Below are 23,484 nucleotides of genomic sequence, written 5' to 3'. Positions count from 1 at the left end.
AACGCTTCGTTAGCGAGTTACGCCTAGCGAAACATTTCGCCCGGATTTCAGAACCCTTGGTGAAGTCAGGCCGTATAAAAATGGTAAAGGTAGTTACAAAGATACAAATACAATTGTTTTTTATGTTTTTATATCTGAAAAATGTATTAAAATTCGTCCCAGAGCTGTAAATGCAATACTTTCAGAGATATCTTACGTAAAACACAAGAATTGGTGCAAAGAAATAGCACATTTGTGTGTTTAACGTAAGATTACTTCCATAAATGTTAAATAAAGGTCATTTTTTTCTTAAACAGATTTGTAGAACATTTAATTCTGAAAAGATTCATGTGAATTACTTAGGAGAAAAAAATTAATAATAGGTATTGAAATTTAGCTTTATTTAAAAATAAAACAGACGCACAAAAATGCATATTCTTATCTGCATAAAATATTAACTAATGTTTAGGTTGTGAGTAACAGCGGATCATTTATTCTAGACTGAACATTAACATAAAATGTATTTACCTTTATAAAACTGTAATAATCACCTATAATAGTTGCTCAAAGTGTCCTCCGTTGTTAGCAATGCACGTTTTCGCACGACGAATCCACTCTTTTCTAGCGCGTTTCATAACGTTTGGAGTATTCTTGATAGTTTCTGCCGCCTCTGTAATGCGATTACGTAACTCCTTTATGGTGTTAATCCGTTTTGAATAAACAATTGACTTCATCCAACCCCATAAGAAAAAGTCTGCTGGCGTGAGGTCAGGAGAACGTGGTGGCCATTTTACTGGTCCATTTCGACCAATCCATTGTCTACCGTATGTATCATTTAAATAGTTTTTCACATCATTAGAAAAATGTGGAGGTGCTCCGTCGTGCATAAACCATGCATTTATTCTGTTTTGAACAGGAATATCTTCCAAGAGGGTAGGCAGGTTTGTTCTAAAAAAATTTTAGTACGCTACTCCATTAAGTCGATTAGGGAGGAAAAATGGACCAATCAAATTATCACCCAGAACACCAAGCCATACATTGACTGAAAATGTATGTTGAAAATGCCTCGTCGCAGTTTCATGTGGGTTGTCGTACGCCCAAGTATGGGTATTACGAAAATTTACAATTCCATTTCTAGTAAAACAGGATTCATCAGTAACGAGAATACGCCGAAGAAAATACTGATGTCGTAAACAATTTCTTCTTAACCAGCGGCAGAACATCTTCCGTTTATTAAGATCTTGCGGTAATAAGTCTTGAACACGTGTTATATGGAATGGGCACAACTGTGCTTCATGAAGTGTCCGCCATACGCTTGACTGGCAAATATTTAACTGACGTGATAATCGTCTGGTGCTTGTGGTTGGTGATAATTCTACAGCATTTATTATTGCTTGTTCATTATTATAGTTCCTTGCGCTACGTTGACGACCAGTATCTATTCGCTTCGGTTTAAAGCTACCAGTTTGTCTAAGTCGTCTCTCCACAGCTTCAAATGTTTTGCGATCAGGTGTTCTTCGATGTGGAAAAGTATCACGATATTCCTGAACTGCAGCTAAACCATTCTTGTTAACTTTGCCGTAAATCAGTATCATGTCCGTATACTCTTCAAACGAATACATACCATTTACATTATCTGCCATTATTTACTAAGATAATTACATACACTTTTATAAAAATATTTAATAAAATATTTAAAAAATAAATATTTAATAAAATATTTTATACACTTGTATAAAATATTTCCAAATAATCACAGGATCTCACAAAATACAAAAACCTCCATAAAGGTTATTCAAATATTACTTCATGAACTTAATTGTTGATCAGCTGATATAACCTTTGCAAAGAAAATATGACCATAAAAAGTGTTGAATAAATGATCAGCTGTTACTCACAACCTAAACATTAGTTAATATTTTATGCAGATAAGAATATGCATTTTTGTGCGTCTGTTTTATTTTTAAATAAAGCTAAATTTCAATACCTATTATTAATTTTTTCCTAAGTATTTCACATGAATCTTTTCAGAATTAAATGTTCTACAAATCTGTTTAAGAAAAAAATGACCTTTATTTAACATTTATGGAAGTAATCTTACGTTAAACACACAAATGTGTTATTTCTTTGCACCAATTCTTGTGTTTTACGTGAGATATCTCTGAAAGTATTGCATTTACAGCTCTGGGACGAATTTTAATAAATTTTTTCAGATATAAAAACATAAAAAACCATCGTATTTGTATTCGTATGGTTCTGAAATCTGGGCGAAATGTTTCGCTAGGCGTAACTCGCTAACGAAGCGTTTCCGGGAATATGGTTATATGAACTTTTTTACTAGTTTTTAGCTATAGAATAAGCTCCGGAGAGATTGTCGTTTAGTTTTGAATCACCCTGTATATATATATATATATATGTATATATATATTATATATATATATATATATATATATATATATATATGTATATATATATATATAAATAGTGTAACAGTACATTAAAATAGACAAGTCAGCATTAACCAGATATGTTTAACGTTTTCGTTCAATTGACTTTATTAACCAATTAAAAGTTATTACATATTTTCTTTTATCAAACATAATTAATTTAACTTAGTCAACTTTTATTAACATAACCTCTGACCTGATTCATTGCATGCTCTCTTTATATCGGCCTGTTCTGACGGGCTTGTAATGGAAGCTAAATACATGTCCTTACTGCGGCATTGTTCAATAGCAGCTATCCACGCCACCTATAAACAAATATTCGTATTAATTGCAATACGAATCTTTCAATACCTATCCAATAGCTCAACTGACCCACAAAAGGTGAATCGGTCTGGGTGTAAGTTTTAACGAGGTTAGATTTATTTCATATAGACGTATTAGGTCTTAGTGTTTATTTTTATATTATCTAAACAATTAAATGAAATAGCTAACTAGCATAACGTTACACTATGTGTGTCTTATTAACACTTAGTGTTGACTTTTAACCGAGCAGGCTTCTCTATCCTGCATATGTATATTTTCTTTGTCGGGACAACCAGGCAAACTTTACTTTGCATTAGAAACATCTTAGATATAAATGAGAAGGATTGAAGTAAACGCTATTTTACTGAAGTAGGTTTACAAGACCTATGTATTTGTACTTTTTATCGAGGCAACAAAGAAAACTTTTTTGGCTTTGGAATTATAACTAATGTGAACCAGAAATGCTCATTTACGTACAAAATTTTATATAAGATTCAGGTTAAGCATGAACACTGAAATAGTACATACCAGATATATGCCTACGTACGCTTTAAAAATGCAATAGGACTTTCATTGCTATAAAATAATGACCGAATGCGATTAAATGACCGTTTTGAAATCAGGTTTCAGGGCTTAATCTAACAAGTTAGAAAAAGTCAAAGAGCCTAATATTGAAGTGCTCAATGTTAAATGATCAGCTAAACTGTTACTAAAATGGATTCTAAAGATGATTAGAATTAAAATGTTTTAATAAAAATTTCAAAGTCTCACCCAAAGTTAAACTAAAACACATTATAAATTACAATAATATCACAATATATATGGTTTAGGATAGAAATAATTAAAAAGTTAGTAGGTAGAACTCGACTGGTAGGATTTACAAGACAGTCATGTTAATTCACCTTTTCTTTTCCAATGTAGTACTTCTTCCGTAATTCTGTAGTACCTGTAATATATGCATAAATATTTATTTCGTTATAATATACGAGTATTTTATTCATCATTCTTAATCTAGCATATTCTGTGACTTTTAAAGACTTACTCATAACTTAAATGTTATGAGTTAGTATGTAAATATCAACAGTTTACAGGTATTTTTAATTATAATATTTTACATATAATTTATATATTTTATTAAATACAACAAAGAATAATTTGCTTTATTAGATTATATGTGATCAAAATTTCCCCATTTTTTGGAATGAAGTACTTTAGCATTAGCGAAGTCTATCAAACGTAGGGCTGGAAAACGCTTACTTCTATTAGACTGCGTATCCTCATGATATCTAGAGAGCAAACTAATCTACATTTGACTGACTTCACATTTTATACTCAGGATTGAATTGGATGATTTCTATATATTATCCTTTTGAACGTTAATGAAGCCTATAGCTCAGAGTGACTGGTCGTAAGATATCTCGAGAAATAAATTGGGCTTGAGACATTTTGCATATAGCTTGACTTATAGGAAAGCTAATGGTGCTTGTCTCTCCACACGATGTTAGCTTATAAGTTTTTATCTAAGTCGCTTGCAACACATGTACAATATTTCAGGTTATTCATGCCTTATTTCATAGTTAATCATTGAAAAATGTATTTTAATGCTACTTTGAAATATAAAATACTATATTTTGACTAATCGACTTACTTTTATCTACACACTTCAGAAAAGGGTTGCCAACGAATCCGGGCTTGCAGGAGCAAGCAGCATGATTGTTTTTGATAATGCAGATAGTGTTTAAGCCACAGACTGCATTGCAAGTTTCAGCACACTCGCCATTATTACATGTGTGATTTGAGGGGCAGTCCTCGTCTATTGCACACTCTTTGATCTCTGGAAATACAAAAATTAGCAACTACTGAAATAGGTTTTTATACTAATACAAGTAGCATCCACAAGAAATCAATATAGTATAACTTTATATCATTGCAAATATACAGGTAGCTTCTGATAACACGTCATGTATAGGAAACACTCATGCTTAATTAATTCTTGTTACCTTATAAAATAAAATAAGGATGTTATTGTTCAAATGGTAATACGAGCATTATACTGAAAGGAGTTTGCAAGTACTAACAGTTTAAAAATTGTAATAAGATTTTAAATTTAGTAACATTTATATATTTCGAGTGTAAACATAACAATTTTGTGTCCATAATATTTTGAATAATTGACGTTTTTTATCATATCAATAACAAAATCAGATAAATATAATATATTTGTATATTTATTACATAAAACATAATTGGTCGATTAACTAACGCCTTTTCACTTTTCCTGTGTTTATAAGACTTACCATTTCAAATGGTTCTAAATAAAACTTTAGAAGAATTTTATAGGTACTATATTATTTTACAGTTAAAGCCATCTTTAGTAAACAATTGCGGGTTAAAAACAACATATATAACTCAGTGAATTAAAATCTAAGTTACAGTTTTTCTAAAACTAGTCTCATCCACTGATGTGTCAGTTCCATAAATAGTCTTATTCGTAGTACTCATATCAATATAAATAATATTTTTAACAAATAGTAACCTTGTTTTAGTAAATTTTTGCATCATTGTTTTTAGCCAGCTGTATTATTTGTTTTTCATTAAACAAAACCTTCTATTCTAGTAGTTTCATAAAAGGTTAGGAATTTATAAGAAGAAAAATGCCAAGTTTATGATTGAAAAACAACGAACAAGGATGCTGGAATTTTAAATGACTTTCAGGAAAAAGATTCATTAATAGATAAATAAAATAAATCCATACATAACAAAGGGTTAGGTAGTGCATCGTTCTGATCTTTAAAGTTTTGGTGGCATTTATAAAAAGATTGCTCTCAGCACGCATAAATGATTTCCCCTGGGATTTTACCTAAGAGACATAAATTGAAACATGGTAAGTATTGTGGTGAATTATGTAAAATTAAGTATGCGTATATGTAAAAAAGATATATAATTTTGAAAACCAACAGGAGAGTAATGAAGAATCAGAATTTATAGACATTTTAAAGCCTTAATAAATCACTTGGTCAGTCAGTTACTCGCCTGAGGAATAGATCGTACTGCAGATCTCAAAACGTAGTGATACTGATGTTTTGTATCACTGAACGATGTCTAAAAAAATATTTTTCCTTAAAATTTTAGTAGATTTTAGTATTACCTAGTGTTACAGCAATATGTATCGATATTTGTTGTATAGTTACTGTTAATGTGCAATAACAAATTCTTGTTTTTTAATTTTCTGAAAACCATTTAGCTATTATGAACTTAAATTTTCCTTGTAAATAAATTTTTCGTATTTAAGTTAGACTACATGAGCTCTTAAATTAATTCAATGTGTATAATTCCAAAATGGCTCTACACCATTAGGATTGGTTACAAAACTTGCCTTATCTATGGATAAATTTTAAATGTAAAATCATTAAAATTTGAAACTGAAAAAAATGACTGTACAGATGTTACTTCCGTGCTGTTATACAATTTATAATTACTATATTAGTTGATTATTTAATATGGCATTCGAAAAGAATATATGGATATTATAATGTAATGGATCTCAGTGCAGATAACTATCACTTCCTGCTGAAAATCTATATATGAAGATTTATATAAGGTGCCAGATTAAATTATTTATTGTAATGGGCATTCAAATACATCCCAATTCCGTAATTAGTAACTATCGATTTTATAGATCAACAGTCTACTGATACTTTTATTTATCACCGGAAATAATATCTAGGTGAATCATATACAGTGTAAGTTTCTTTATACCATAAACGTTATGAATAATAAATAAATCAATAAATATATCTATCAATATATAAATCAATAACTAAAATATCACTGGATAATATAATATAATATGATTAAGTTATCTTTTCACTTGTTATTCTCAATGTTAATATTTGAATTGTTACTGTTTATATATTTCATAACTGCTTTATAATATGTAAGACGGTCATTAAAACTATCGCAATAAACGACCTTTACAAATAAAAAGCGACCTTAATTTTTGGCAAATTGTTACTGGTATTTTAGAAGACAATTGTTTTCCCGATTTATTATATTACTGATTAGCAACATAATACATGAAATTATATATTTTAAATAAATTTTACCTTGACACCCTATTAAAGGATCCCAAACATGTTCTGGACTGCAGGAACAGATAGGCCGGTGTTTGATAACTTTGCAAATGGTGTTTAGTCCACAAGCGTCTTTACAAGGGTCCTCACAGTGTTCGTTGATGCATGCCTTCTCCTCGGGACAATCCGAGTTCATCGTGCAATCTAAAACATTTTTTATAGCATTAAATAGATGTTTACAGTTAGTATAGAGACGGTCAGTATAGTTATCGTACAATGTAATTATACAGGCGAACATGCAATAAAGGGTAATATTTCTAAGAATTTAACATATATATTGGTGAGGCATTAGTCTAAACGTAACCAGTAATTACATACGTTATCTTATTCTGGTTTATGTGCTCTTATTGTAAAGTAAAGTAAAGAAAGTCGTATTTTACCAGGTGAAGGTAGAGCTATAGAGCTCTCTCTGACAGGTAAACTGGAGACCAACGGCTTAATGGTGGCTTTCGAACATTCACCAATAGGCGGGTAGGCTGGTTGCTTGCAAGGCAGGACCGTCTATCTTACGAAAACCGCTACACTGCGCCATTGGCAAATGTGACTGGGGTGACAAAGCAACAGAGTTACACCACATGCATGCAAGTGAGATAGGTTTCACGTTCTTTCCATTGCGGTTGGGAAAGCAGCTTACAATGGACCAATGTTCACCATTTTCAGTTTCATCATAGAGATAGTAAACATTTCATTCCACATTCAATCCTCTAAGTTAACTTGACGAAGTTAACGTTGTGTATAGTTAGACACACATAAATACAATAATATGTTTTCGTTATCAAAATATCTGTTTTCGTAAGAGGTAGATGCACCAATAATTGTTGATAAGACTTCATAGTGGTTAATTTTACATTATTGATTTCTTTTGAGGGCACAACCCTACATTTTGCAACGAATAAAGTTACTGTAAATCCTTCTTTAATATATTTAAAAATCAAATTTGGTTGCGTTCAAAAAACAATAAAAATAAAGGAGCGCAGAAATACTTGCAGTATATTGATTTTTAAAATTAGTTGACAAGGTATTTTTTACGATTTAATGGTTATATCCTAGGAATATGCAAGCACTCGTATGAGTTTATAAGCGTGCTTACCGTATAAAGTAGTAAATAGCATATTATATCACTGTTATTCAGTGTCGAGCTCAGTTAAAAATTTAAAAACCTTTAGTGTTTTCAAAGTTTGTTTAAATTTGATAGTATATTTGTGCGTGCAATCGTACAAGAAAGCGAGTTAATAGAAACTATTGAACTACCATGCAAAGATCCATGCTTCATACCACTTTTTAGAAGTAATATTAGTAAATATACACATTAAAAAGACCACACTACAGTTTAAGATCAAATGCTTAAAATCTGTTTGAAATTAACCAATCCGTCATCACATAAAAACTTACTTAATAATTTGTAAGTCTCAATCTTGTAACTCTCAAAATATGCTCTTTAAAAATTGTTTATTCTGTGTTGTTATTAATTCCAACATGGTAATTGTTTCCAGCGACTAAAAATAATGTTCAATACCGACAAATAAGTAATATGAATAGAGTTCCACACCGAATTTCCACCTTTTAGTTTAATTGGTTTGGAAGTAATCTTGCGTAAAAACGTCAAATTTCATGACCAACAACTGGTCGGTGAAACTTTACTAAATGCTCGTCCATTAGTGTCTCAGACGCTGAACAGACAGTTTGATATATTAGATTCTGTTTCAAGAAATATCACGAAATGGTAATTGAGTTAATAATTATACATTATATTACTACGTATAAAATTGGTTACATGGTTTTTTAATCACTCAAACTCTCAGGACAAAGAAATATCTCACAAACAATAGTGCAGATTTCATAAATCCAGGCATGCCTAGAAAAATAATGAAACATTTCTTATTGACAATAAACATACGTCCATATTGGTGCTCTCTTTGCGTTCTAATGGCCAAAACGGGATAAAATAAGATTAATTAAGGTAGTTATAAAAATAAAATAGAAAATAAAATCCTAATATTTAATGTAGGCAGTTAAATAAGAGGGAACGTCACCAATTATACAGCTTCACAACTTTTCTATAACCTAGTTTCCACAGTTTATATATATACATTTATATATAGATGCATTCAAAAATGCTACTTACTACATTTTATTCTTGATTCAAATCGATGATTTAACTTCTGCTTAGTATAGTTTCAACTCAAATCTTTTCCATATGAGCCCGATCTGTGCTTTGTGATGGATAGCCAGGGGGAAATTCAGGTATATATATATATATATACATTTTAATTTAAAATTCTTAAAATAGTTGTGTTTAAAAACAGATTGCACCATAAAATTTAAGGTTAAAGAAGATTGTGTCTTACTTTTAATTTGGCATCCTATCAACGGTTTCCAAAAATATCCTGAAATGCAAGAGCAGATTGGACGATGTTTTATGCCTTTGCAAATACTGTTTGGTCCACAAGCGTCTTTACAGGCATCCTCACAGCGTTGGTCCCTGCACTCCTTTTGTTCGGGACAATCCGAGTTAACCATGCATTCTGTAACATTTTAAAATAACATGATACAGATATTGTTTTTTAGTATGAAAAACTATTAGTAGAACTAATATAATCGTAATAAAAAGGCATTAAAGGACTATTCTTATACATTCCAGTGTATATAGCGTAAGTAGTTGGTCTTTAGTAAAAAACCGTATTGACTTATATCACAGCTTTTTAAAATATTGTCAGTCATTTAGTTATGCTTTATGTTTAGGAAGATGTTACTCAGTCACTAAACATAAAATTTCATGTCTTAAATTTGGTTTAAAAGAAAGAACTCAGTTGGGTAATTCTATCCCATATTACTACGAGAATAATTTTACTTTCCATTAAAAAAAAAGAGATACAGATCTACGTTTTACTACCCTTCTGTTATCCATCCTCATGAGCCACTGGACTGTGCAAGGACACTATCAAACGGAATAAAAGGAAGAAACAGTTCAGTAAAAAGTCGAACATATTAAACCTAATGAATTAACAAAATTATTTAATTACGTAAATTATTATTACAACGGAAAATGATCTCAAAAATAATATGGTACTGAATACAAATATATGTAACAAAGTCTTCAAACTACAACTCCTAATTTATTCAAGTTTAAAACTCATATTACTACATTAGTTTTGTCAAATATATTTGTATAAATTATACACGTAAATTATTTTGTTTAAGTTACATACATTTATGACCCAAACGGTATTGCAAAAATAAACAACTTTTTAATTTAAAAGTAAATAGCTCCGAATACATTACTATTAAAACATATTTGAATGTAAATTTGTAACCTGTTTTATAAAATTAACAAGAACTGTATCAAAAGTATTTAACCTTTTGGGTAACATTCATGGAAAGGGTGGCCAATATAACCAGGTTTACAGGCACACATAGAGACTTCGTTGACAGTTAGGCAGACGGTGTTAGGCCCGCATCCGCCAAGGCAAGGATCATCACACTTAAAGTCTACACACACTTTGCCCGAGCTACAGTCATCACTGTTCTGACAATTAACGTCTGAAACAAAAAACATACATTACATATGTTGGTAAATATAACCAATTTACAGTAAGATTGCTTACTTGTAAGAAGAATGAATATTTATACTCGTACGTTGTTAAGGTTTAATACTCGTATATGTAACCTCCCTTTGTATCACACACTTTACCCGAGCTACAGTCACTGTTCTCACAAATATTCTCTGAAACATAAAATGTAGTCTCTACAGTTTTTACATACAAGAATAAAACTTATCGTTTTTAAATATTTTAAACTTAAGATCGCTACTCTACCTTCCATAATTTGTTACTAATTTTATATGATTATTATGTCCCAAACACAGTTGTGTGCATGCCAGTTGTGTAAGGCATCATGTTTGGAGGTACTGGATAGTAGACATTGCCTTTGACAAACTAAGTGTCCATTATCGCACAAGTATTTAAATGTTGCTAACGTCGCTGTATATATATATAAGTAGATAGTAATATGGGGTTCCTGGCGCACTTTCGGAGCCGACCGAAAAGCAATGTAAAATACTGTTCAATGTACCATAAAGGAAGCTGAGAAATAACACAGCAAATCTCAATGAAAAATTAACCGAATCTACAGTCGTTCGTCTCCAAAAGCGATCGGTACATTACTATCTACTCTGTGGAATGAAAAATTAACCGAATCTGAGCTTCTACTTTCTTAAGCTGTGCTTTGTAAAATGTTGTCAAATCTGCTACGAATAAAGGATTTATCTTAATAAAATTTAATCAATTTAAAACATTTTTACTAAAAACATACCGGCCTGCGTCATATCCGTAGTGATATCACGCCGTGAGAGGCGCAATCGTTGGTTTACAAGCACCATTTAGTTAAATAAATTTTTCTATCTAAAAGGAGCGCGATAAAATATCATGTCCGTTCTGCAAAATAGAAATTTTAAGAAAAAACTATGATCGCCATTATAATTCTAAAAGTCATGAAAAAAACAAGCAAATTTACAATAATGAACTAAATTATTTAAGACAGTGGGCTAGAGAAAATAAAATTGCCGATCACGAAAACATGTTTAATATTGAGAAATTACGTGAATTAAAGAGAAATTTCAAAGTTGAAAAGAAAAATCTCGACCTATTTAATGATGAAAAACTTCATTCAATAGCTGAAAAGTTGGCTATCGGTACTAACGATAAAACCAAGTCTGAAATGATCGAAGAAATTGATAAAACTCTTAAAGTAAAATCCGAAAATATCATTGATGTAGAAGTTTTATCCTCAATACACGGTCTTTTCAAGCAATACATTTTAACAAACTTGAACGACAATTCCATGTCAATTTACAAATATCTTTCAATTATGCGGTCAGAAATTAAAAGTTTAATCGAGAAATTTCAAGAAAATGTTAAAAATATGAAGGGCTATCTCTCTTTGGAATGTGAATACGAACGAACTTTAGTGAATGGTGAACCGCAAACATGTCTAATGTATTTTACTATCAAAGCAGACGAAATCTTTGACGTAAACGACTTTATTACTAAGCAATTTAATAAATTAACACATCGAGAACAAACGAATAATCCAAATAAAGGTTCCGGATGGACATTTAAAAGTTGTAAACAACTAGTTTTGAGCCTTAACAAACACGAAACGATGAATGCAGGATCATACATCGATTTACCAAAGAATATCAAAGATAAAAAAGCTTGTATAAATATAAAAAATAGAGATGATTTTTGCTTTATTTACTCAATAAGATGTGCTATTGAAAAACCAGAAAGAGACTGTGAACGTGTAAAGCAATACGAAAAATTTGTGAATGACGAAATATTTTCAGGTTTTGAGTATCCAATGTCTCTGAAAGATATACAAATATTTGAAAAACGAAGCTACAATTCCAAGTATAAGTATCCAACAATGTCTATCAATGTCTACAGTTTTTGATGAAAATATTAACATTGTTCCGTTACAAATTTCTGAAAAATATGACGCTGAAACAAACATTGATTTATTGTATGTTAAACAAGATGATAAATCTCATTATGTTTTGATAACCGATTTAAATAAGCTTGTGAATTTTGAAGAGAAATCCAAACCCTGCGAACAAATCATCTGCAAATCATCACGCCAAAAATACCCCTAGAATCGACCCGCCTTTTCCCTCAGCTACATCTCGCAGACACCACCCACCCACCAACCATCCCCAAGATGTCGAGGACGCTAGGAGGAAACAGTTTCCATTTCCATTGGTGTACATCGAGGGAGACAGCCACGTTCGTCATCTGGCCGGCTTAGTTCAACAACGTGTGAACCCGGCGACGAGGGTGAGTGGCACCTGCAGGCCGGGGGCCGGGCTTCTGACGGTGACTTCTGGTGATCTGCCTCCGCCTGGGAGCTGCTGCATTCTGTTTGCTGGAACGAACGATGTCGCTGCTGACGAATCCGACAACATCCTCGAACATCTCGAGCGACAATTAACTGCTCGTCTCAGCTCATCGGCCGTTATCGTTTTCCACGGTTCCACACCGGCATGATCTCCCTGAAGACCACCCCGTGAACCAGCGAATTGACTTGGTCAACTTTTACATCGAGGAGCTGTCTATTCGACATGAGGGGGTGGAGCTCCTAAACTTCAATTTGATTGGAAGACGGTGGTTCACTCGCCACGGAATGCACTTGCGTCTGCCTGGCAAGCGGCTGTTGGCTGATTTGGTGTTGGAGAGTCTCCATCGCTGTGCTCGGTTATTTGCCGCGCGTCTCCCGGCCTCGCCTGCTGCCGCCGCCCCTGCCTGTGCTTCTCATTCCTCTACGCCGTGCCTTCCTGCTGCTGCCCTGGACAGTACATCGTCTACGCAGCCTCCTTTCACTGCACCGGGGCCCCACCCTGTCGGTGCCTACTCCGAGACCGCCGTTCAGGAGCTTACCACCAATGGCACATGTCAAAAAAACTATTGTTTACTGACAGAGGTGAAAGTAGGATAGGGGCACCAGAATACGGTTTAAATTCAATCAGTCAAAATTCCAAATCAACAACATCAAAATTTTCAAAATTCAAAAATGAAACTTTTAAACTGATTCATCTTAATGCTCAAATTGCTACCAACAAGGTTGATGAGCTGACACTCTTTTGTGAAGAACTTGCGCCAGATATATTTATAATCTCGGAGCATGGCTTCACTAAAGAAAACATAAAATTTTTCAAAATCAACAACTTTGAATTGGCCGGTTCTTTTTGCCGAAACACGTCCAAAGGGGGTGGTGTAGCAATCTTTACTAGACGTTCAATTACTTTTCAACCGATCAAAGTCGGTTACAGCTGTGAACTGACCTTTGAGGTTGAAGGAATAAAAATAAAAACAAATCAGTTCGGGAAAATCTTGGTCTTTGGGTTGTACCGGTCACCCAATGGTTGTGTTGATGTTTTTTTTGAAAAACTTGAAATTCTTTTAAATTTCCTCAACACATCTCAAACAAAATTCTTTATTTTGGGGGACTTTAACATAAACGTGCTAGATCATACCCACCCCCTTACCCAGCGGTTCCGCGATTTATTGACTTCATTTGGCTTGATCTGGTCAGTAAACTCCCCAACTCGTGTATCTGGCACGACGAGTACAGCCATCGACAATGTTGTCACTAACATTTCACAAGTCAGAGTTTCCGTGCTTGATGCCGCCATCTCGGACCACCGCGCTCAGATGGTCGAGGTCATTGGGTGTTCCCCGGATGTCGAGGGCCAGGCTCCAAAAATATTAAGAGTAACTCGACAGCAGAACATTGAACAGCTCAGGAGTTTTCTCGGGGGTGAATCCTGGACATTTCTGGATCATTTCCGTGATGCGAATGGGATGTTCAATGCGTTTAACGAACGTTTCTTATTTTATCTGAACAGTTCATGCCCTTTCAAAAAATCAAAAAGGTTTCAAAATTTCAAAAAAACATCATGGATTACTCCAGGTATTCAGATATCCAGAGAAAAAATCAGGTTCTATCACTCTATCTATATATGCACTGAAAATGAAAATTTTAAAGTTTTTTTCCGAAATTACAGAAGAGTGTATAGAAGAGTAATTAAAGCCGCAAAGGCCTATGACATTGAAAAAAACCTTAAAAACATGTGACAACTTTTCTAAAACGGCCTGGTCAATTATTAATAATGCATCAAACCTTTCTAAAAAACCCAACAAAATCAAAATTATCGACAACGGTACAAAAGTAGAGGATCCCTCGGTGGTTGCTGGATTATTCAGTCGTTATTACGATTCGATGACTGTGATGGGCGGAGGCACCGAGGGACCTCTCCCCCGCGTAAGAGTTTCCCGGCGGCCGATGACGTCCATGGCTTTGGCCCCTGTGGGTGAGGGGGAGGTGGCTCGCGTCTTGCGGAGTCTCAAGGCGAAAAAGTCCTGTGACATCCAAGGGGTATCGTCATGGTTAGTTAAACAATGCTCCAAGCAATTGTTGGCACCATTGACCAAACTGATCAATTTTTCATTTGAAACAGGCACCTTTCCAGACAAACTAAAAATTGCGAAAATCATTCCGATTTTCAAAAAGGACGATCCTTGTGTGACTAGCAATTATCGTCCAATTTCTGTTTTGCCTGCCATCAGTAAAGTCTTTGAAAAAATATTTTTGGCACGACTGGAAACTTTCCTCTCAAGATTTGAAATTCTCGATCCAGAACAATATGGATTCAGAAAAAACAGATCAACAGTCGATGCAGTCACAAACCTTGTTGAACTCGTTGTCGATGGGTTGGAGAGAAGAGAACATGTGCTCAGCATATTTCTTGACCTCTCCAAAGCCTTTGACTGTGTGCACCATGCGACACTGCTGCACCAGTTAGAGGAATGCGGCATTCGAGGTTTGCCACACAAATGGGTCATGTCTTATCTCAGTGACAGGGTCCAGTGTGTACAGATCGAGAATGTCCTGTCAGACAAAACACAAGTAACCCAAGGTGTTCCCCAGGGATCAATTCTTGGCCCAGTTCTTTTTAATCTCTATGTCAACGGACTGAAATCATCTATCCAGCATGGTAAAGTGATTCAGTACGCTGATGACACGACTATTTGTGTAAAGGCAAAATCAGCTGCTGAATTAGAACTCAAATCATTTCTTGATCTAAATCTTTGCATTCAACATTTCAATGAAATGAACTTGCAAGCAAACAATTCAAAGTCAAATTTCATCAAATTTTGTTTTCAGCAGCGCAGTGAACAAAACAAAATCACTGTGATGGTGGATGATGAACTCATTGAAGAAACATCTTCCACAAAGTTCCTTGGAATACATCTTGACAAGGAGTTGACTTGGAACGGTCACATTGACAGCGTTTGCTCTAGAGTTAATTCAGGCATTTATGCTTTGCGTAACCTAGCACAATTCTGCTCCCTTGAACTCTTAAGAACAGCCTATTTTGGCTTGGTCCATACTCACTTGGAGTACGGAATCAGACTTTGGGGTAGCTGCTCTAAATACAAGCTGGAAAGGGTATTTAGACTTCAGAAAAGAGCTGTCAGAACCATCTTGAAATTGAAAACAAGAGAGTCGTGTAGAGAAGCATTTAGGGAGCTTAGATTATTGACTTTACCCTCCCTCTATATCTTGGAGGTCGCTCTGTACTGCAGGTCAAGGTGCACTTTGACTCAAGGCAGAGATGTTCACTCATATGATACTAGAGGTAGGGACAACTACAGAATTCAACCACACAGAAGTACAGCCTTTGAACGGCTGCCATCTCAAGTTGGTGTCAAAGTAATCAATTGCCTTCCTGAATGCATCAAAAATCAAAACCTGAATCTTTTCAAGACTCGTTTAAAGCATCTTTTGGTGTCTAGTGCCTTTTACACGATTGAGGAGTTTTTTCAATACCGCTGGGACAATTAGTAACCCCCCTACCCGATATTCTGGTGTTGAGAGTGTGATTGTTTGCATGATTGTTGAGAGATATGTATGTATGTTTGAGTGAGCTTCAATGTGTATGAATGGCTAGGAAGAATATGACGCTTGCAACACAATTGTAAAATTGTAACAAATGCAATAAAGAATTTATTTATTTATTTATTTATTTTGTTTCTTCGCAGTTGTCTAAACATAAAGAAAGAAAATTTTTGTGTAGAAGATGTTTAAGCCATTTTTACAAATCTGGAGATTTAACAGATCACTTAGAAATTTGTAAAAATCATGAAGTTTGTAAGCCAATTATGCCATTTCCAGGTCAAACAACTAAATTTACTAATTATCAAAAGAAATTTAACCATCCGTACGTAATTTATATGGACTTTGAGAGCATATTAGAAAAAATTCCGACATGCAAGAACAATCCACAAAGATCGACTACAACCAAGATTCAGAGGCACATTCCTTATGGTTTTACTCTATATTTAGTGTCGAATGTGACCAATCGCATGTACAAACCGATATGTTATCGTGCCAAAAATGAAGAAGATTTGAAAAACGTCCCGGCAAAATTGTTTGAAGAACTCAATAAATTATCGAAATACATAGCGAAAAAATATAATTCTAAGAACATGAAACCTATGAAATTGACAGAAGAAGAAGAAATTTCGTATCAAAATTCAAACGTTTGTCATATCTGTGAATGGTCTGCTTATGATGTTGGGTCAATTCAGTATGGTTTTACTCCTGATAGTTGGAAAGATAAGAGTTATAATAAAGTGAGAGATCATTGTCATTTAACCGGCAAGTTTCGAGGCGCAGCTCATGCATGTTGCAATCTAAATTTGAAATTTCCTCAGAATATTCCCGTTTTCTGCCACAATATGTCAAATTACGATACTCATTTGTACATAAAAGAATTGGCTAAACAATATGGAAATGTTGATTTGATTGCAAACACCGATGAAAAATATATAAATTATTCTGTAAATTCTGGATATGGCTATGAATTCGAAGGTGATAAGCCAAGAAAATTCATCAAGTTTTCGTTTGTAGACACGTTCAGATTCATGGCCTCGTCTATAGAAAAGTTAGCTAAAAATCTAAAGAGAGAAGACTTCAAACATACAAATCATTTTATACAAGATGGACTGAATGAGATAATAGAAAGACAGTCAAATGACGACGACGAGATTTTTAAAATTCTATCTGGAAAAGGAATATTTCCCTATGAATTTATCGACAGTATTGAAAAACTTGATTACACAGAAGAATTGAGAATTCAAGATTTCTATTCACTTTTGACAGATGAGAGCATATCTGAGAAAGATTTTCAACACTACTTAAATGTTTGGAACAAATTAAAAGAGAAAAATCTTGGAAATTACTCTGATTTGTACAATATCCAAGATGTTTTATTGCTTGCTGATATATTCGAAAATTTCAGAAACATTTGCCTTAATTGTTATAAACTCGATCCGGCACACTATCTAACAGCTCCCAGTCTCGCATGGGACGCAATGTTAAAATTAACGAAGATAGAATTACAATTAATTAGTGATTATAATATGTATTTGATGATCGAAAAAGGTATTCGCGGAGGCATTTCTCAGTGTATTAAACGATATGTGAAAGCAAATAACAAATATTTAAAAGATTTTGATAAGACAAAGCCCGAAAATTATTTACTCTACGTTGATGCTAATAACCTTTATGGGTATGGTCTTATGCAAAAACTGCCGTATAGTGATATCAAGTGGATGGATCCAAAAACGTATACAAAAGAAGAGTGGCAAGAAACAATTTTAGAACTCACTGGCGACGAAGATTATGGCTATATTCTTGAAGTTGATCTAGGATATCCAACAAATTTACATGAAAATCATAAAGATTTACCTCTTGCTCCAGAACATTTTAAAAACAAACTTTGCACAACTCTACTGGATAAAACTGAATACGTTGTTCATTCGAGAAATTTGAAGTTCTATTTGGAACAAGGTATGATTTTGAAACATGTGAATAGAGTTATTGCATTCGATCAGAAGCCTTTTATGAAAGAATACATTGATTTTAACACAAACATGAGAACCAAAGCTACAAGCGACTTTGAAAAGGACTTTTATAAGCTGATGAACAACTCAGTGTTTGGAAAATCTATGGAAAATGTGAGAAACAGATGTGATATTAAGCTTGGAAATGAAGAATTTTCAATGAAACAGGCCAAGAAAACAAACTTCAAATGCTTTAACATCTTTGACGACAACTGTATAGCGAGTCACATGTACAAACAAAAGGTTAAATTTAACAAACCGATTTACATAGGATTTTCAGTTCTCGACCTCTCAAAATTGCTAATGTACGAGTTTTATTACAACAAATTAAAGAAGTTTGATCCAGATTTGAATCTGTGTTACATGGATACAGACAGTTATTTTCTAGAATTGAAACGTGATCCTTACAAAATTATTAAAGAAAATATAGATGACTTTGATACGAGCGATTATCCAAAAGATCATGAATGTTTCACTACTAAAAATAAGAAAGTCATAGGAAAATTCAAAGACGAACTAAATAGCGAAGTTTTAGAAGAATTCTGTGGTTTAAGATCAAAGATGTACTCGTACAAATATCTAGACAAAAATCCAGTTAGGTGTAAAGGAATTAAGAGAAGCGTTGTAAATAAAACAATAAATATCGAAAACTTGAAGAAATGTTTGTTCGAAGATAAAGAAGAATTTAGGGAGATGACTGTAATAAAAAGCTATAAACATGAATTGTATACCATCACCATAAACAAGCTGGCACTGAACGCTAAAGATGACAAGAGAATTGTCCTAGAAAATAAGATCGATACAGTACCGTATGGATATAAAGGCGAAGCAAAATCTGATATATTAGACGAATTAAATAAACTTGGAAACTTTGAAAATTGAGAAATAACCGGAAGTTTTTACGAATATGAATTGAAAAAGTCAAAGCTGTAATTTTTTTCTATATAAATGGAGGCCCAAAAGAAATGTATAAAGTGTCAAGAATTTAAAGATTTGTCGAAGTTTTTTCAAGATAAGACTAGAAAAGATGGATTATGCTATTATTGTAAGGATTGTAATAAGAAATAGTGAAAAGAATTATATGATAAAATGGAAAAATTAACTTTAGAAGAGAAAGAGTGCACACGGTGTAAAAAGGTTAAGAATATTTCAGAATTTTATAATCTCCATTATAGTAAAGACAACAAACAAGCATATTGTAAAGATTGTGCTAAACAAATCTTTGCTAGACCAGTTCTTTGCGTATGCGGAAGAGAAATTCAACATTTCTATAGTCTTAAAAGACATTTACAAACAAACTATCATAATTCGAATGTTTAACATTTTCATCGTGTAATTTAGATATTCTATAAATCAGTCGAGATTCTGCCATATTTGTAGTAAAATGATTTCCGTTGTATAAAATATTCAAAGATTCTTTCATTTGGTTGTAGAGATTTATACTATTTGGATCTCCTTGTCTTAATAAAATTTCCATTTCTGGGTAATCAATTTCAAGTTCTTTCAATCTTTTCGGTATTTCTCTCTTTTGAGCTCTGATAACGTAATAAGGATATTCCCACATGTGATTCTTCTTAATTAATACAAAAACATGGTGTTTTTTCTTATCAAAATCTTTACATACCATATCTCTCTTCATTAATTCCATTCGCAATTCTTGATTCTCTATTTTCAATGATTTCATTTCATCTTTAATTTGTAACTGTTTTATTTCATCTTTTAACTGCTTATTTTCGTTTTCAAGTTTGTACTCGCCATATTTTCTAATACTCGGTAAAACTTCTTCTAAAACCCAATTTTGAAACGTTTCTGCAATCTTCATTTTAGATTTCAGTATTAAAGAATATATGCCTGGTTCATTGATGAAAATAGTGTCTGGATGTAATTTTTGTAAGAGTCGCGATTCGATACCCTTGTCAGAATCTATGTTTTCAAAGCTTTTTTTGTATTTTTCTTTAACATGATCTATGATAGCTTGTCTCGTATTTTTAAATTCCAATATTTCTGCAACATCTTTAGCCTTAAACCAAAATTCATTATTTTCGTCAACAATTGTAAAGATATGTTTGCTTTTAAATCTAAGTTGATTATTGAGTAGGTCTACAACTGACTCCATTTAGATAGAAAAGAAATTTAACTAGTAATTTTTATTTTGAGAATGAAGGCCAGATTCATTGATAAAAACAGTGTCAGGATGAAGATTGTTAAGGGGCCATTCGAATAGCCCCTTGTTTTTTAAGTAAAAATATTGAATTTTGTCATCATCATCAACTCATTTTTATTCCTTTTTCAATCTTAAATATATTGTTGTTTTACTCTCATTATTTAATAAATTTCCCTCAGAGTCTTGTATAGTTAGAACGATTTTTTGAATTCTTTTAATATTTTTTCTAATTGGAATATAATCGATTTCATTTGGTTTTTCACTGATTTTTGATCCATAAGCAACATTTGGGAAAAAAGTGTACAAAATTTCAGATTCTTTGTGTAAATGTTCGGTATGATTTTCAAAACTAGGTTCAACGAGATTGCAGTGCACTTCAATTACATCGAACGGTCTAAATTTTGGCGTTTTATTTCCTAAATATACCTGATTTGGCTCAATAGTTTCTTGAACAAACCCTAACAAATCTACAATAATTGCTGAAAACATTATTCTTACTGGTGATTTTATTTGAATTTTATTAGAGAGATAATTTTTTTGCATTTCAAACTTGTTTTCGTCAAAGTTTAAAGATTTATCTGATTGTTTGAATGTTTTCAGATAATTTTTAAGGGAATTTTTTATTTGATCGAAAGTATAATATCCTTTGTTTAAACCATAATATTTTGTTATGTTCTTCTCACTAAATCCTATGCAATAAGGAGAACTTTCACTAATATTTATTACAAAATTGTCAGAATAAAAACCGCTTAAACCGATAAAATAATTTGATTCTTCCTCTAAGTGTATAGGATGTTCCAAGTTTAAAACTAATTTAGAGCTTTCTGAAGTCAACTTGAACAGCTTCATTTTCGCAAGCGTTGCTTCAAGATGAAAATCTTCTATTTAAATGGAGAAATTTTTAAAGCAAAAAGATCAGATAAAACTTCAAACGTTTGAAGAAAATAAGAAAGATCAACCAATCAGATTGTTAATTGTTGGTTCAAGTGGATGTGGAAAAACAACTTTATTATTGAATTTTATCTACAATAGGTTGATTCCTTATTCCAATTTGTACGTCTTTAGTAAATCTTTAGAACAAGACGCCTATAAAAAATTACAAGAAAGATTTGAAAATATTGAGAAGAACTTAAGTAAGAAAATATCATATTTTTATAATGCTTCTGAGGACATAGTTCCGTTAAGCGAATGTAAACCCAATTCGTTAATCGTTTTTGATGATTGTATTTTGGAAAATCAGGACGTTATTAAGGAATATTTCGTAATGTCTCGTCACAAAAACATATCTTGTATCTATCTTTCTCAATGCTTTTCAAAGGTTGATAAACAAGTTATTAGAAATAATTTGAATATGTTGTGTGTTTTTAAGCAAGACGATCACTATTCGAGAAAGATTTACAACAATTATGTGGGATCTGATATGAGTTTTAACCACTTTAATGAATTGTGTGATAAAATTTGGAAAGAAGACTATGGATTTTTAACTATTAATCTAACTTTGAAGCCTAAAAATGGTAAATATTTGAATAAATTTTCCAATATAAACGTGTGATAATCTAGTTGTTTTCATGATTTTACGTTCACGTTTACGTTTCGTGTTCTCGTTTTTACGTTCCACGTTCACGTTCCACGTTCACGTTCATGTTTCACGTTCATGTTTCACGTTCCACGTTTCGTGTTCACGTTTCCACGTTCCACGTTCACGTTCCACGTTCATGTTTTACGTTCCGTGTTCACGTTTCGTGTTCACGTTTTTACGTTCCACGTTCACGTTTCAAAATTTTCCTAAATAAATGGCGAACGTAACTTCTGAAGAAGCGAAAAAACTTGATCAAATCGAAAAGTAATTAATCAAAGAATTTAAAGAACAGATTCGAATGGATGAAGAAGAACAGGAACTTATTCAAAAAATTAATCAACCTGTAACTTCTGCAATAAAAAATGTTGAGGGCAAAATTGAAAATGTTTTAAGCGATAATCAAAATTTGATGAATTTGGTTCCAGTTGTACGACAATTTGCTGATATTTCGATACCAGAATCTGAGTTTGAATTGCCAAAATTACCATCTTCAACACCATTTAGACCTCGAATCATTGAAGACTCTACCATAGTTGAACCAATAAGTCCTGGAACAACGGATATAATAATTGGTGAAATTGGTAAAAAATTTCTTCCTAGAGCAAAGGATGATAAATTTGGTTTGTATTGGGACAGAAAAAAGAAAAGTTTTATGATTGGAAATTTGCCCGTGAATTTTGAGCATAATGATATCATTATTAATGAAAAAACATATGAAGGAACTCAAGGTTTATGGAGATTATTAACAGGCACTGATGTTCCAAAAGACGGTTTATATTCTGAAGAAGACTTGAAAAAGTATACTGAAATTTTATGGAAATCTGATTCAATTTACAAAAACCATGATCCATCAACTAAGAAACCAAAGTCAAGTAAAGGTAAAAAATATCTCAATTTGATTAAACCAATTTGGGAAAAAAGAATCGAAGGATCAGGTGTGAGAAAATACAGTGATAATAAGATTGAATACAGATATATCGACGATTTGACAAAACTCGATGGAATTATTAATATCTTTAATATATTTATGCTCAAGAAAAGGCTGGAAACAACAATTTTTTGAACGAAAAGAAAGCGATTAAAGATTTTATTTCGAACAAACTTGATGAAATGATTGAAAAACCTGATGGAATTAAATATTTAAAACGAGTTTTGCCGGCAATAAGTTCATCTATGATTGAAGGTAGCGGACTTTTGAATGATTTTATCAACAATTTACCTTTTGAATTACACGTACCAACTTATCAGTATCTGGGGCCTGGCACAAAACTCGAAAAAAGACTAAAAAGAGGAGATCCTGGTATAAATAAATTAGATCAAGCTGCTATGGAACACGATATTTTTTATGCAAAACATAGAGACACAAATTCCAGACATATAGCAGATAAAGTTTTGCAAGATAAAGCAATGGATAGAT

General features: G+C 32.7%; 1 protein-coding gene across 1 annotated transcript in view; it reads right to left on the bottom strand.

Moving 5' to 3' along the window:
- The window catches only part of LOC124354681 (adhesion G protein-coupled receptor E1-like), a 42,963-nt gene that overhangs the window by 1,063 nt on the left and 18,416 nt on the right, over positions 1 to 23,484 (bottom strand). Inside the window, exons 2-7 of the mRNA XM_046805314.1 lie at positions 10,220 to 10,402; positions 9,211 to 9,387; positions 6,836 to 7,006; positions 4,378 to 4,563; positions 3,632 to 3,675; positions 2,623 to 2,731 (exon numbers count right to left, since the gene is read on the bottom strand). Coding sequence (XP_046661270.1) covers positions 2,623 to 2,731; positions 3,632 to 3,675; positions 4,378 to 4,563; positions 6,836 to 7,006; positions 9,211 to 9,387; positions 10,220 to 10,402 — 870 coding nt within the window. The remainder of the gene's footprint in view (positions 1 to 2,622; positions 2,732 to 3,631; positions 3,676 to 4,377; positions 4,564 to 6,835; positions 7,007 to 9,210; positions 9,388 to 10,219; positions 10,403 to 23,484) is intronic.

This window comes from Homalodisca vitripennis, chromosome 2 (assembly GCF_021130785.1).
Source record: "Homalodisca vitripennis isolate AUS2020 chromosome 2, UT_GWSS_2.1, whole genome shotgun sequence".
Taxonomy (NCBI): domain Eukaryota; kingdom Metazoa; phylum Arthropoda; class Insecta; order Hemiptera; family Cicadellidae; genus Homalodisca; species Homalodisca vitripennis.
This window is presented reverse-complemented; position numbering and strand designations above follow the sequence as displayed.